General features: G+C 41.8%; 1 protein-coding gene across 11 annotated transcripts in view; it reads left to right on the forward strand.

Annotated features, from left to right (window-relative positions):
• Window positions 1-17205, forward strand: part of ARHGAP26 (Rho GTPase activating protein 26) — a 462069-nt gene that overhangs the window by 129505 nt on the left and 315359 nt on the right. For all 11 annotated transcript variants that reach the window (XM_009241146.4, XM_054556004.2, XM_054556006.2 and 8 more), the window contains exons 7-10: window positions 2445-2549; window positions 4049-4178; window positions 8178-8278; window positions 13672-13766. In XM_009241146.4, coding sequence (XP_009239421.1) covers window positions 2445-2549; window positions 4049-4178; window positions 8178-8278; window positions 13672-13766 — 431 coding nt within the window. The remainder of the gene's footprint in view (window positions 1-2444; window positions 2550-4048; window positions 4179-8177; window positions 8279-13671; window positions 13767-17205) is intronic.

Genomic DNA, 17205 nt, shown 5'->3' on the forward strand with positions numbered 1-17205 from the left:
GTGATGTTGTGGTTGCCCCGTGGACAGCTGACCCCTCTTATTTGATAACCAGGTGGGACTGCAGCAAGCTCTTCCTCCTAGTGTTTGGGTAGAAGCATTTCTTTGAAGCAGACAGCTCCCCTATCTCTGGAGTCTCGTGGGCTTCATCTTGCCCCCTGAGGAGTGGACTTTCATTTCCCACTTTGTAATAGTTCAAAGGTTCATATAGTGTTGGGGGTGGGGGAGAGAAAAGGTGCTGGGAGGGGAGAAGCAAGGGGGAAGTGGGCCAAAAATAGCAATATGTTAAGGAGTCATTTCCCATAGAAAAATGGACAATCAAGGCATGAGATCAAAGGAAGAAAAACAAAATAAATATTAGTAACTCTCTGCCTTTGGGGAGCACTTGCAGGTATGCCCAGGTGGCATCTTAGTGAGCTGTTTGAGAATATTTAATTACCCCGAGCAAGAGAGGCTCTGTTTACTTTAAGTGAAGGATAAATCATAGTTAATAGGAGGAATGACCTTGGAATTAGCTGCTTATCTTCTGCGTTATTCTCAAGTCAGGGGTAGTGTCATGCCTTGGAAAGGCGATGGGGCAGGGCATTTGCAGACAGCAGGGAGAGCAGAGATAAGAAGAGGCAAAACAGTTTTCATTGTGAATGCTGGGACTCGGTTTGGCAGAGGAGCCCCTTCTCCTGTATTATTGGAGCCATCTAGAAGGAAAGGTATGGGTCTTCCTCTCAGAAAAGTATGTATAGAATGAGCCCAAAGCCTTCGGTCATCTTTGAAGAAAAGCATTCATTATCAGTCTCTAGTGACTCAATGGCGCTTACCACTCATTCACGGATTTATGTTAGGGGTCTGTATATGGTGCCACTGGATAGTTTTATAGCCAGAGGACCCAGCAATGCCTACTCTCCCACCACCCATAGAATCTAAGGGGATAGATGGGCCGGGGACAGTGGCAATGGGAAGTTAAGGGCCATATCGTAAGGGCCATATCGTCATAATCTGGGTTTTATCTTCACAGTGCGCAGATCTTTGATTAAACCGGGCTGGCCTGCCCTCTGAGTGTAGGTCCAGTGCTATATACTTTTGTGCTGACTATTCCTGCTGCAAACAAGGTGGGAGAGTAGGGGGAGGGTGGGCGGTATGAGATTCCTTTACAGTCACTTATTATAGCTGCCTCTCAGAAAAGGAGAGTTAGTTAGGTGAAAATAAGTGGGATGGGATTATGTTTAGTAAGTAAAGTAAATTTTTTTTACATAATAAGTAATGTTTAACAAGTAAAAAAAAAAAAATCATTTAGGGACTGAAAATCCAAAGACCACAATGTAAAATAAAGCAAATGTGTCTTGGAATAAGGTGGTATGGCAGGTCAGGGAGGTCAGAGTGGACCCCTCAGAAAATGTGGGTCAGCCTTCAGAAGCCGAAGTTAATGGGATAGTCCCCAAATACTATGGAGCTGTGCTTTGTGATAGAGGTGAGGCGCTGGTCTTTCCTAAATCTCATTTGGGCTTTTATTCTAATCCTTTCTTCAGGTTGAAGTTTGGAACTGAGGGAAGATGTGTAGAACTTGAGAAGGGGCCAGGAAAGCATAACAGCAGTGAGGTTTGGATGTAAGCTCCAAGAGGAAAGACCACAGGAATGTTGTTTGTTTAGTTTGGAGAAATGAAGGCTGGTAGGGGCTCAGGGAGGGGACATTAATAGTTTTTAAGTATATGAAGGCATGTGGTGAGCATCGTGGTGAACAGATGTTTTTACCATTCACTAAAGACAAGACTAAACAATGAAACGGGCTTACCTTTTAGCCTGAGGGATTTAATTGAGAATTTAGGGAAACCACCATAAGTGAAAATGTGGGAATATGGAAATATTTTAATAAAGGAATCCATAGTGTTTACTTTTGAGTAGTTTGGGGAAAGTACAGAAACACACTTCAGTTGGATGATTTTCTTTGATTTGACTTTGCCTGTTAGACTGTAGACTCAGGACACCCCACTTCCTTTTCTCCCTTCCTTTTCTGTGTAATAACCTGATACTACAAATGTACTAGAGGGAAACTGAGTCAGAACCCTGGTCTTTGGTTTCTGAGGAAATGATGTTCTCAGCAGGTGGTGAGGCCCGCAGGGCAAGGGCATGGGTGTTGGTGCCAAGGAGACCTGGTTTCAAGTTCTGGCTGCCACTTACTGTGTGTTTTGGGGCAAGTTTCTTAACCTCTCTGAACCTGCTTCCTCATTATTAAAATGGGGATAACAGTAGTGCTTAGGTCATGGGATGTTGTGAGTACTCTCTCAGGGCATGGAAGGGCATAGTGCCTGGCACACAATTGGTGCTCTTTAAATGTCAGCCATTATTATTCTCTATTTTAGACTTTCAACCCAGTGTTGGGAGCTCAGATACAGCTACATAATACCTCTTTTCAACCTGGTTATGTGACCTTTGCCTTTCTTCCTTCATTACAGCTGCTGGCCTTCCTGCAAGGACTCTTCACTTTCTATCACCATGGTTACGAACTGGCCAAGGATTTCGGGGACTTCAAGACACAGTTAACCATTAGCATACAGAACGTGAGTGGGCATAGGGACAGGCTTCCTTTCTCTGGTTAACGAAAAACAAAATATGGGCCTGATTGCCCTAGAAACCATCCAGGTGGCTTGGAATGTAGGTGAGGAGGGTGGGTCTTGCTTGGGTTCAGAGGGAAACTAGGGGCAGGCGTTTCTAGAGTGCTTGGTGGTTCTGAGTTAGACCATCATCCTCTTCTCCATTATTTCAAAGCCCTATTTATGTTCTCGGAAGTGCTGCTGCTGATTATGTTTCAAATCTGTAGCGTCTGTAGCATTGGAGTCAGGATTTCCTTTGGCGGTGGAAATCCCAGCCCAACCCAGCCTCCATTCTATGCATCTAGCTGCCTGACTACATGAGACCGTGTGGAGTGTGTGTTCTGGGGATGGGGGCTGGGGACATATGCTGGCCTCCAGCTCAAAGGATGTGCTCTTGTCCAACTCTTAGGAAGGCTGGCAGGAAATCCAAATCTGTGCTTCACTCCCAGCGTGGTGAGCATTCCCAAGTTTTAGACACAGGACCTTTTGGTGCACAGAATCCTGCATAGGGCTTTTTGGTCAGCAGTCACTGGGGCTTGAGCCCCCTTCTTCACTGTGGGATTGGACCATGTTATTCTTCATATTTTCTTTGTCTCTAGGTGATCTTGTGTCCATGTAGGTTGTACTGCATGGCTTTTAGAAGCCTGGAGGTTACATAGTAGTCAGTGTTGTCTCAGAGAACCGGAAGTTGCAGAATCTTGGAAAAGGTTTCACAAAGCATGGCTTCCCCTTAGGCCAGGTTTCTCAGAATGCAGGCTCTGAAATCGAGATTGACATGCAGCGGGCTTACCGGAGGTGGGGGCAATGCTGGTAAAAACACCTGTGACAGAGTGAGGGCACCTGGACTCGCAGAGGGGGAAATAGAGCTGTGATGCAGATGCAGCAGAGGTCTCAGTGCAGGGGAGGCTCTGGAGCTGGGACGATCCTTCACAGTCACCCTGAATACAAGCAAGGGGGCCAGGCTTTCGACCCCTTCTGCCTTTCCTCTAGCCTTGACTAGTCATTGGGTGCAGGCTGACCTTGAGTGAAGGAACTCCCCTTTTAAGGAGGGACTCATCTGTGAGCCATCAGCAAGCAACATTCACGGCAGCTGGAGAAATGAACGCCTAGGTCCTTAAGTCATACAGGCCTCTAGAGCATCTGAATCAGAATCACCTGGGAGGCTTATTGTAAAACACACTTTTTGGCATCCAGAGGTGCTGAATTGATCTGTAGGAGTGAAGGCTGGGCATTGGCATTTTCTATAAGATCTCTAGGTGATTTTGATGGTCACTAGAGTTTGAGAGTCATTCTGGTATAGGACTTTAAGGCCAAAGTATACTTCTCATAAGGGAGTATTTGGCCAGTTCCTGGAAGGTTGAATGTCCTTTATCTCATTTTAGATCTAAGGATTCTATTAGGTTGATCTGGATTGTTTAAACAGATACTTCGTTTCTTTGATTTGAATAAAATTATTTTCATCCTAGACAAGAAATCGCTTTGAAGGCACTAGATCAGAAGTGGAATCACTGATGAAAAAGATGAAGGAGAATCCCCTTGAGCACAAGACCATCAGTCCCTACACCATGGAGGGATACCTCTACGTGCAGGAGAAACGTGAGTGCTTTGACTAGCAACAGCTTGGGATGTACTCAGGCCTCTTACCTAGAAGGTGGAGGGTGTATCCAGCAGTGCCTACCTTACTGTAAATACATGCTTGGATAACAAGAACAATTTTATAGTTCATCTTTCCAAAGGGAAAGATGATGTCCACAGAATCTTGTCTACCTTTGTTTTTCTTTATGAATGGGAATTCCTTTGGGAACCTGCAATTCTTTAAGACTCTGTGGTTGTTCTTCTCTCTCTAGTGTTACTCTACTCTTGAGGTTCCTATACCCCTAGTCCAGCTTTATATAGCATACCCTGAATATAGCAGCCCTGGAAAGGTCTTAAATGCTAGGCCTCTGTTATCTATCAGCAGTGCATCCTTTGGTAGACTTAATACTTGGTGATTCTGTTTTCATTTGACATTGTTTCAGCAAGGCCCAAACAATCATGACTTAGGCCTTTTCCCTCTTCTCCTCAACTCATTTCATTCCAACACTTGAATTTTATGAAAAGTAGAAACAAAGGCTCATTCAAGAGCCAGGAAGAAGGCTGCATGCAGTGGCTCACGTCTGTAATCCCAGCACTTTTGGAGGCTGAGGTCAGTGGATTGCTTGAGCTCAGGAGTTCAAGACCAGCCTGGGCAACATAGTGAAACCCTGTCTCTACAAAAATACAAAAAGTAGCCGGGTGTGGTGGTGTGCACCTGTGGTCCCAGCTACTTGGGAGGCTGAGGTGGGAGGATTGCTTACTGGAGTGAGCCTGTTGAGGTTTATAAGAGCTCAGGAGGTGGAGGCTGCAGTGAGCTGAGATTGCCACCACTGTACTCCAGCCTGGGTGACAGAGCAAGACCCTGTCTCTGAAAAGAAAAAAAAAACCAAAAAACCAAGAATACCCATTGTTCTGCCAGTGATGTCTAGGAAAGGAATAGGAAAGGAATGCTAGGTGCTGCTAACATGGACATTTTAGTGATGACTCCCAAGTTCATGCCTTATGGCTGGGGAAAGGCTCTGTGATGGGGCCGTGCCATTTAGGATAGCACATTCAGACTTAATTCATGTATGCAATGCTAGGAATGAAAGAAAGTGAATGTTTTTTCTTTAATGGGTAATTCTTCTCCTAGTCCTTTGGTAGAGAACATTGTCTTTCCAGATTTTTGCAGGTTTTGTGTTCTTTCATGTCCTTCTTTTCATGTAGAGTTAGGCAGATGTCTTCACTCCTAATAGCTTTCTGATGGAATAGAATAGAAATACTTGGTTTCACTAATTATTCTATTTAGTAATTACTCAAAAATTTGTTTGGACTTAAGTTTCCTGGTAACAATGAGGCAGTAGTGGTGTTGGAGGTATTGGCTGTGATGAGGATTACATTCCTTATTCTTACAGGGATGAACCTGTTGAGGTTTATAAGAAATGTAACTACTTCAGTTGTGTGTTTTGTATATGCCTGAATACAAAGTGATCCCCTCTTTGCCCAGTGAGAAGATCCCTGCAAAAGGTTTTAGGTCTACTTGAAAATATAAATTTTTAGGACTCTAAAAATATAGTTCAAAGTACCTATAATACTTAATTTGTTAATATATCATTCACTTACATATATAAAATCAATGTTTTTTTTGCACTGTTATATTATATCACACACTTTTATTCAGACACTTCACATGCTCTTTCTACATTAGTGTGTTGATTATCACAAGAACACTTTTTTGTTCCCTAACACAGTCCAGAGCACATGATGGGGATACAGCACTTTTTTTAAATTTTAAATTTTTTGTAACTTTTTATTTTGAAATAATTTCAGACATACAGAAAAGTTGCAAGAATGGTGTAAGGAATAACCATAAACCCTTTACCCAGTGCACCAATTTTTAACATTTAGCCACAATTATATCATTCCTTCTTTCTCTGTGTGGGAGTGTGAGTATGCACGTGAATACAACTTGCATACACACACACACACTTTTTTCTGAGTCATTTGAGGATATGGTTGCATATACCATGCTTTTTCAGTAGTGAGTATTTTCTAAGAATAAAAGATACTCTTTTTATGTAAACACATCTGTTAGGTTGGTGCAAGAGTAATTATGGTTTTTGCCATTAAAAGTAATGGCTAAAATCGCAATTGAACTCTTGCACCAACCTAATATCAAATTTAACATTGGTGCAATATTTAATCTGAACTACAGTCCATATTCCAGTTTTGCCGGTTGTACCAATAATGGCCTTCTAAAGCATTTTGTTGTTCTCCAGTACAGAACCTCATACTGCATTTAGTTGTCATGACTTTAGTCTCCTTTAATCTGGAACAGTTCTCCAGCTTTTCTTTGTCTTTCATGACATTGACATTTTTGAACAACACAGTCCAGTTCCTTTATACAGTTTTCTTCAGCATGGGTTTATCTGGTGTTTCTTCATGATTAGATTTGGATTATGCATCCCTGGTCAAATCCTACATAAGAGTTCTTCTCTGGGGCCACATGTGGACACATGTGGTGTCAATCTGCCCCTCAGTGGTGATGTAAATTTTGATCACCCAGTCAAGGTTTTGTCTGGTTTCTCCACTATACAGTCACTATTTTCCCCTTGCAACTAATTAGCAATCTGAAGGTAACACCTTAAGATCATGTAAATATCCTTCTCCTTATCACACTTTACCTCCATAGATTTAGCATCCATTGACAATCCTTGCCTGAGCTGATCTTTACTATGATGGTTGCAAAATGGTGACTTCTCAGTTCCACCAACCCCTCCACATTTAATAGTTGCCATTCAGTGTACTTATGTAAGGAAGAGTCCTGCTCCTCTTTCTTCCTCCCTCTCTCCCTTCCTACTGTCTATCCATCCATCCGTCTGTCCATTATCCGTCTTTCCATTGTCAGTTTGGATTTATGGGTTCCTATTTTGTTCAGGAGGCTATAATTTATCACCGTCCTTATTTATCTTGATGCTCAAGTTGTCCAAGATACAGTGCTTTGGGAATCTTTGTGTTGTTCATTTGCTGGAATTTTTTCCCCAATCTGTAAGAATACACTAAGATGGTTTGTATTTTCATTTGTCCTTGATGGCCCAGTGGAAACATTTACTGTTTTGTTTTTTAAGTTTACTAAATGACATCTAACACTTGCAGTTGGCAGTCATGCCATAGCATTGACAATTATTAAATGTCTGCTAATTCTCTTTATGTTTAAGCAATTTTTTTTTAACAATTTCTGCTGTGTGATCTCCATAAGCACCTAAAACTAATATTGGTTGAAGTCCTTTGCAGGCTGACTAATGCCTTCTTCCTTTAATAGTGCTTTGTTTTCAAGTAATTGGCTAAGCACTGAGTAAAATCAGAGACTTGGCCAGAATACGACTGCATGGCACCTCCTTCTTGAGGTGACATACTAATCTTGAGGGACATAGTCCTTAGAGGTTACATCTGGGCATTGACAGTCACGTCCACTCTGCATCTCTGGTGTCTCTGAGGTCTCCTTGTCTGCTTTTCAGATCTTCTTGAGTTTTGCTAAAGTAAGTTAGGGGTTTGGAAGTAGGTCAGAACCCCTGATGTCTGTGCACAGAGTCACAGATCAGCTGTGTGGGAAGCATGATGTCATCGTAACAGATGGGGATGGTCACAGGCGCTTGGAGGAGGCTTTCTGCGTTCTCTCCTCAATCATCTTACTCCTGTCAGCGAAGAGAGTGGAAACTTCAGTTGGGGCTTGATGATGGGAACATGGATTAGTTTCCCCAGGGAACCTTTACTTCCGTTGTATTTTAAGACCCACTGGATGTAGCATTAATGGGAAACAGTCTTCTTTGGTCCCTGGGGGAAATCCCTGGGTTGGTTTCATTTGAGCCCGTGGGATCAGATTTCTGTCTATTCATTCTAGCTGGTGTGGAGAATATATTACTTCTAACATAGTTTAAGGATAGATGAGCATTATGAATTATGGGTTGTGGTTTTTCCAGCTCACGATGTATAGCATACAGTGGAATGTATAGATATTTTGTGGGAAATATTACCTTTCAGGTCACTTTGGAACTTCTTGGGTGAAGCACTACTGTACATATCAACGGGATTCCAAACAAATCACCATGGTACCATTTGACCAAAAGTCAGGAGGAAAAGGGGTGAGTTCATTTTTAAAATTTGATGTTTGATTTGCTTGGCTAACATATAATGATTATAATGCATGTATAAAGTAACACCTCCAGTGTTTTATTTATGTTTCATTATAAATTTAAAATTAATAATTTAAAAAATTTTTATACAGTAGTTCCAGGAAGCCTAAGAGGCTGAAGAATCGCTAAAATAAGATGATTACTCTTAGCTCTAAATTATGTTAGGAACTGCAATTAAGAAATATTTTTGTATTTCACATATATACAATATCAAGCGTGTCAAAGATTTTTATATGCTAAAAATTATTGAATGACCTCATCCTGTGAAACTGACTCAATCCCACTCCCACTTGATACCTGGAGAGCTGCCAGTGGCAGCGTAGATGTCCTGGTTACCTATTGCTGTGTAACAAGTCACCCCAAAACTTAGCAACATTTAAAACAACAACAATCATTTTAGTATTTCTTATCATTTCTTTGGGTCACGAATTCAGGGGGCATTTGGATGGGTGGTTCAGGCTTGAGGTTTCTCATAAAGTACTAAGCAGATGGTAGCTAGAGCTAGAACAAGGAGAGTATGAAGCAGCTCAAGTTGGCCAGATACAGCTGTCTTCCTCTCTCCTGTATCCTTCTCTTCCCTTTTCCTTCTTTCTCTGCATACTCCCAGGGTCTCGCCATTTGGTCTCTCTGTATTAACAAGTTTGGGCTTCCTCACAGCATGGTGGCCTCAGGGCAGCAAAAGGTTTTAGGAGTGAATATTCTAGAAACTAAAGTAGACACTGCATTGCCTTTTCATGACTTAATCTCAGAAGTCATAGAGCCTTACTTTTACCTTATCTGTTGGTTAAAGTGGTCACAATAGCCCTCTCAGTTTCAATGGGGGAGGAGGTAGACCCTGCCCCTCCATGGGAGGGGCATCAAAGTGTCATTGTAGGAAAAGCACGTGGCATAGAAGGTGATATGTGGCTATCTTTGGAAGAGACAGTTGGGCACATGTGGCTCCCTGGTGTCCCTGCCATTGGGCAGCTCCTTGAATGCTCCTAGTTCTTCCCTCCTCCTGGCTGTTGCCTCTCACCTCCTGCCTGCTTGTGAGTCTCCTCTGAGTGTTCCCACAGCAGGCCACATGCATTTCTATGGAGGCAACCTGTCTTTTCTCTTTGCTCCTATACTTTATTTTCTGCCTTTGATATTCTACATTTCATTATGATAGCCCTAGCTTTGATTTTTTTCTTTTTTAATCTATTGCTTGGGAGTTTTTGGTTTTCCAGGATTTGAGATTTGGTCTCTTCCAATAACTCTGGAAAATTCTCACCAATTATCACTTTGAGTTTTGCCTCCTTCCCATTCTATTGTCTCCCTCTGGAGATATTTAAATGTTTTTAATAAAAATATTTACATGTTTCATCTGAGTCTCTGGACTATATTCTGAATAATTTCTCTTACTCTGTCTTCAGCTTAAATAGCTTTTCATTTGTGTCTAACCTGTCGATAAATTAGTCCTCTACAAGCATTCCACTTCGGTCCTCTCTGCAGTACATTTTTATGCAACATGTTGAGTTTGCGTGTGTGTGGGCATTATAGAGTAGGGGTTAAGAGTGCTAGCTTTGCTCTCAGTCTGCCTGGGCCAGTGCTATTAGGTGCTGTTGTCATTACTGTTAGGTACTCAGCCATGTTGTGCCCCTTGTTCTCTTCCACTTCCAGCTTTTCTTCCTGGCTTTCTTTTACTTAAGCCATGATAGAGAAGTTTATCAGCATCTCTGTTCCTTCCCTGAATCAAAGCAATAACAAAGCCCTTTTTATGTTTCTTGGCAGGGGCAGGATTGATTTATAAATAATCTCAGGAAAACAGACGTTAAAATGTCAGAACAGTGAAATTACATTTAGGAGGAATATTAAAAACCTACATTATTAGGTGTCCCCTAGTTTTCATGAAATTGAAACAGAGTTGGGCCTGCTTTCCTTGGATTGAGCCTTAGTCCCTTCCCAATTCTTAGTCCTTCTAGAAATCAACTTCACCAAATTGTTCTCTCACACAGTCTGTTTTTGAGCTTTTTATCTTGGGCTTTCTCAGACTTTTAATGAAGAACTCTTGTATTTTCTCTATTCCTTTCTTATCACACTTGAAAGTGAAGGGTAGAAACCAATTATAGTGGATGTTTGGTCCTCCAAAGACTTTAGAGAGATACTAGAAAGCATGTCATTGGGTAGTGAAGAGGTTTATGTGAATTAGTATATATAAATTTTTTGGAACAAATCCTGACACGTAATGGGTGCTATATTAGGACCTTGATATTATAAGAATTAATTTTCCTAGTAATTCCTTACATTTATATTATGTTTTGTATTTTTCTACAACCTTTTATTATTCTATATTATCCTGTTTGGTCCAGTTTTCCTCCTTTTACAAAGGAGGACATTGAGGTTAGGAGAGATAATATGATTTCTAAGGTCATTTAACAAGTTACAGAGCTGGTGCTCAAACCCTCTTTCCACAGTCTGAATCTCCTGATTCTGAAGTCATTATACTTTCCATGACATCACTATTTCCTCAGCTTTAGGGTGAAGGAAATATGAGGACTGGCTGTCTAGAAGTGATATCTTCTCGATTATGCAGAGGAATCATGTGATGTTGTATATATTTTTTAAAAATAGAGACTGAGGCCAGACGTGGTGGCTCATGCCTGTTAATCCCAGCACTTGGGAGGCCGAGGCGGGTGGATCACCTGAGGTCAGGAGTTCAAGACCAGCCTGGGCAACATGGTGAAACCCCATCTCTACTAAAAATACAAAAATTAGCCGGGTGCAGTGGCGCATGCCTGTAATCCCAGCTACTTGGGAGGCTGAGGCAGGAGAATCACTTGAGCCCAGGAGGTGGAGGTTACAGTGAGCCAAGATGGCGCCATTGCATTCCAGCCTGGGCGACAGTGCGAGACTCCATCTCAAAAAAAAGAAAAAAAGAAGAAATAGAGATGAGTCTCACTATGTTGCCCAGGCTGGCCTCAAACTCCTGGTCACCTTGGCCTCCAAAGTACTGGGATTACCAATGTTTTCTACCATGCCTGGCCTGCATACATGGTTGAACAAAGCTCTTCTAGGAGCTAGAGGTAGATAGAACATAGATAAATAGATAACATAAATAATCTTTTAACCTAGATAATTGGGTGTTTTCTTTTCCTAACATGCTTTCTCCACCTGTTAGTTTCCCTCACTGTCCTTTTCATTTGGATTATTTTCCTTTAAAAGTACCCACTGTTCTCATAGCTTCAGATCTGGAGTTGTGAGCAGTTTTGCCACATCCTCCTGGAGACCAGACCCTATGTGTGACAAAAGAATTTCCCTGCATCCGACACTCTGACCTGAGGCACCTCTGCAAATCTGGAGCAGCCCAAAACCGATCCTATCCCTTCTTTTGATTGAAACCCTTCTTTATTTTCCTGCTGCTCTCAGGATACAAATGAGAATCCTGCATGGTCTTGCCTCTGTCACTCCTCAAACTCTTCTTCTTTCTACTTTCCCTCACTCTGGGCTTCTAGCCACACCAGCTGCCCTGCTGTTTCTCCAAGCCTATGTGGACCCTGACCCCAGGGCCTGTCCACTTGCTCCATTCCCTCCTCCTTATTTTATTTCCTATGAATTCTTTCAGTTTCAGCTCAAGAAAGCTTTTCCTAACCTTCCTGACGAGGTCAGATCTCCTTAACTTTGGCTTTTTAAAAATAGAATTTGTCATGGTTATAACTTTTCATTTACTTATTTAAGTGATATCCATGTTCCCCACTTTTTAAAGCAATCAGTAGTTGAACAGACCATCTTTATAGATTTTTGCTGATATGGTATGGTCATCCTTGGAACAGAATCTTAATCTTCCTCCTCTTTCTGCATGTATTTGGTGATCCTTTATATATCCCTATTCCCTCCCATTTCTCTGGGACACCTCATGTAATTTTTCAAAATGGAAGCTGGTCCATAGCCATTAAATCGGATTTATAGTTAGACATCAGCAAAGTCAGAATCTCTTTATGTTTGGGTGTTTTCACTCAGATATTTTACAGACTAGAGAAAGAGCAGTTCTGTCTGAGAAATTAATCTTTGCTATTCAATGGAAGACAATAGGTGTAAGGCCTGTGAATATAAACTGTCTCCTCCTAGGCCTTCTGTGTTTTGTTTGCTCTTCTGGTATTAGTGGGTGGTTAAATTTTACCTTATGTAGCCACACTTTCTGTTATTTCAACAAACTAGGCAAGCTTGCTAATTTCCCCTGTTAGTTTAGATAAAAAAGATTGACAGAGGCAGGAGAAACAGAAACCCTAACAAATTCCTAAGTGACAGTAAGAAGAAATCAGGGACAGCAACTTCTGTGTTTCTGGGTAATAAACTAGTGCTATGAGATGAAATTGTCGCATTCAGTTGAACAATGGAATACTACTCAGCAATAAAAAGAAATAAGCTCTTGATATGCACAACAATATGGATGAATAGCAAAGCAATTACGTTAAGTGAAAAAAGCCAGACAAAAAGAGCACATACTGTGTAGTTCCATTTATATAAAATTATAGACTATGCAAACTAATCTATAGTGACAGAAAGCAGATTCAGTGATTGCTTGGGGATGTACTAGGAGGAGGGATGGATTGCCAGGGGATACAAGGAAACTTTTGGGGATGATGGAATTGTTTGCTGGCTTGGTTGTGGTGTTGGTTTCATGGATGTATATGACATCAAAATATATAAATTGTACAGTTCAACATATACAGCTTATACCTTAATCATATGTCAGTAAAGTTGTTAAAATGTATTTATTGAGGAGCTACTCTTTTCTAGGATCCAGTTGGGCTCAGGAGACAAAAGTAAGCAAAATTTGACCCAGTCTCTGTTCTCAGGGTCCTGTGGTCTAATGGAGAGAGAGACATTATTGTATTCATCACCTATATCAATGCACAGTTTCAGCTATGGTCAGTGCTGTGATGGAGGGAGAGGTACATGGTGCTTTGTGCACACGTTCTGGGGATATTTGTTCTGGTCCAGGAAGGTTTTCTTGGAGAAGTGATGACCAACCCAAGATCATAGAAGCTCAGAGTTAGGAGGAGACCATCTTCTTCTACTCTTATCAAACCTGCAAATTAAAACAGTGTCAACACTCATTTATCTACCATGGACTGATGCGGTGCCATCATGATCCACCCGTACTAAAGATGTTTGGGTCCAAGTCTAACATGGTGGACAAATGTAAGCTGCATGAGGCTTTGTCCTGGAAAGGTTTATAGTCACCCTTCCACTGCCCATGGTCATGAGCACTCAGATTTGAGAAGATGAAATGATTGCTCCTGTTTACATGTCATGTATGTCCTGGGAGGAGTAGAGCTCCCATTCTGGCCTCATCTTGATAGTCTGTGTGTTCCCACTAGGGAGAAGATGAATCAGTTACCCTCAAATCCTGCACACGGCGGAAAACAGACTCCATTGAGAAGAGGTTTTGCTTTGATGTGGAAGCAGTAGACAGGTGAGTAGCTAGCACGCTTTTCTCAGGAGCAAATAGAGCTGAATTTCTATATCTTACTTTTTCTTTCCAGTCAAAGCTTTTCAGCTTTTTTTCCCTTCGCCCCCTCCCTCCTTCCTTTCTTTCTACATCCCTTCATCTATGTCCAGGGTGCTGGATCCAGGCCATTGCTGATTTGCGAGAATCATTAGAGCCTCCCTATCTTTTGGGTTCAGCACTGAATCACTGGCTTGGTTTTGTTTTACTTTAATATTAGTGCTTTCATGCTCAGAAATGTGTGTTGTATCTCCAGGAGATTGAGTAGACTTTTAAAGAAAACTATTTAGCATGATTGTATCAGCTATTTGAATTTTTTTTAACTGAAAAAGTTAGTATAATGATTCGAAAGGCATTGGAATGGAAGAAATTTTTCTCAAATAAAAAAACAGCTTTTAGTTACATTTCACCTACCAATGTGTGTGTGTGCCCAGGAAAGACACCAAACCACTTGTGAAATCACAATTTTTTGGAGAGAGCCGTGTGTTGTATTCCTCGAGATTTATAGAGTCTCTCATTAAGTTGTACCATTTCGTGGTGTTAAGCTAGTTTGACAACATTCCAATTCTTTGAGACACTTTACTTGGCAACAGGTTAATTTTTTCAATGAAACCCACGTGTTAAGCTTATTTGAGCTGCCTGTTCAAGATCAGGAATGCTAGCACCAAGATCCTTAAATCTCAGCATGATACTCCATATAATGCCATTTAATCTCTCCCTTTTATTAAAAAAACATTATACCATTTCATCAAGCCAGTACTTACCCCTCCCTGGGAAGTTCACCTGTGGCCACCTTTCTCTGGCTCTACGGCATCCTGAGACTGAGTACTGCCTGGGGTTGCACTGCCTTCTTCTGGTAGGTGTCTATTCTGCACTGCAGGCTGCTGGGGCTGCTGGAGGCTGTTAGGCCTCCCATGGAGACAGCATGCCCTCTTAGCCTGTATCAGAAGTTCGTGGAAACTAACTGCATCTCTTAAGCAATTTAGTCATTACACCTTTGGCTGTCAAGCCAGACAACCTGGGTTCAAATTTTGACTTTGCTGCTTAGTAGCCATGTGACTTTGAGCAAGTTATTTAATCTTTTGGAAACTTGATTTTCTCACCTGGAAAATGAAGTTCCCAGGATGGTTATGAGGATTCAAGGAAATAATGCATGTAAAATGCTTGGCAGAGGGGCAGATAATAAGTGCTCAACAAGTATTAGCTGTTATTCTTTTTTGCTAATAGCTTATCCTGTGTGCTCCTCAGACTTGGTATTTCACTTCTAAACACAGAGAGGTACATATCCTTTACTGTGTGTAGAGGTGTGAGAGGGGAAGGTAAAGAATGGCATGGGTGTAGGGTTGGAGGATAGGTTGAATTGGGGTAGCAAAGGGGAATTGCAAACAGCCTCCCCCAAACCAAATTTGGTTATTATTGGTTTTAAACAAAACCTAAACCTTGGTGCTTTAAGCATCTCTCTTCTCTTTTCTAAGCATGTGATTGAAGGGAATTCATATTATTGGCATCCTTGAAGGAGGTTCAGAAGATCTGTTTGCATGGAAGTACAGCCACCTGTGATGCTCATCAAATGCACAGTTCCTAGAGATAACCATCTGCTGCAGAGCTGCTTTGAAGAGGGCATGCTTTGTGTTGCAGCTCTCTGTCAGATTGAAAACAAGCCCAAATTTGCTTTCTGAAGCCGAATTATTTTTGTATTTTCATCTTCAGAAGTTTCCCGAGAAGTTGTGGAGAGTGACTTTTTAGGCGATTAAAGCTCACTGTGGCACCTCCATCTTGTTTCCACCCTTGCCAGCACTTCCTAGCACCTTCCCTCCTTTATGACTCCCACAACAGCTGTGCATGTCCCAATCATAAGCAAAGAGCGAATGTGTCACATTCAGCATACTGAGTGGGCTTGCGAGTCGATTGCTCCTGAGTTTCTGTCCCTGGTTCCCTTTGCATGGCGTGGAGAGATTTCAGTCATGGTTCAGATGAGGGTACTGAATCTCCTCTTTTTTTTTTTTTTCTTTTTTGGGATGGAGTCTTGCTCTGTCACCCAGGCTGGAGTGCAGTAGCATGATCTCGGCTCACTGCAACCTCTGCCTCCCGGGTTCAAGTGATTCTCTTGCCTCAGCCTACCGAGTAGCTGGGACTACAGGCAGTCGCCACCATGTCCGGCTAATTTTTTGTATTTTTAGTGGAGACGGAATTTCACCGTGTTGGCTAGGCTGGTCCTGAACTCCTGACCTCAAGTGATCCACCCACCTTGGCCTCCCAAAGTGCTGGGATTACAGGCATGAGCCAGCACGCCTGGCCTGAATCTCCTCTTAATATACAGGAGGTAAGTAGACCATCCTAGGAAACACCTCCTCTCAGTTTTCTATGTAGGTCCCAAAGATTAGGTTACAGTACAGCAGGATTTTCCTCCTTTCTCCTTTTTTGACCCCAGTGCCTTTCTGTTTTTTTTCCCCTCATTGTTTAGAAGGGGGCCCGGGTAGAGAAGGAAAAGGCATTTTCATGCGCTGGGTAGCTGCATCCCTGGGAACTCTGCCCAGAATCCTTTTCTCTTGAAGACTCCTGTACTTTCCTTTTTCACCAATGTCCTTTAGCGAGGAGGCGATTGCTGCTAGATGCCCTGCTGTCCTGCCTTCCACAGGTTCCCCAGCTCCACCTGCTGGACCAGAGAGGCAGAGGATCAAAATGCAAGTTTAGCACCTAGGAAATGTGGAAGTGAAAGAGGGGATGGTTATATTTAATCGCATAAGGGTTCGAGGTACTCCTGGAGTATGTTAACTGGAGAATACACAAACATTTATGTAGTAACTAGAAATGTTTTATTCTATCAAGATACAAATACATGTTGAAGTGTGAAGTATGTGACTTAGAATACGGGATATTGTGGATTTTTAAGATTGAATACATTTATCCTTTATACTTAATGCTGATATATCATGTTATTTTGTAACAAAAGCTGTAGCCTTTAGGAGGTGATATCCTAGGACGTCAATATTGTGAGTTGATTACCGTACATCAATGTATTTTACTGTGGTGAAAACCACGTGCACTCAGTTACAGATTCCTGGTGCTTGTCCCACACCCACACAGTTCGACTTTCTGGGACTGAGACCCTGAAATCCATATTTTCAAGCTTTTTAGTTGTCCTTTATTCTTACTACTACTTGGTATGTTAAATACAATGTGTTTCACAATACAGTTTCATCAGAGCACATGAAAACATTTTCCTAATTTGAAAAATCACAACAAGCAACTACAGCAAAACAAAACAAAAAAAATTCAGGCTCCTCTACTAAGGAGCTGAATGCTTACCTGTATGGAGGAGGAGAATGTAACTGCTAGGAAAGGTGATTTCTAGTCTCTGAGACAGATTACTTGACCAGGCAAAAGGCAAAAACAACCACCACAA

Source organism: Pongo abelii, chromosome 4 (assembly GCF_028885655.2).
Source record: "Pongo abelii isolate AG06213 chromosome 4, NHGRI_mPonAbe1-v2.0_pri, whole genome shotgun sequence".
Classification (NCBI taxonomy): domain Eukaryota; kingdom Metazoa; phylum Chordata; class Mammalia; order Primates; family Hominidae; genus Pongo; species Pongo abelii.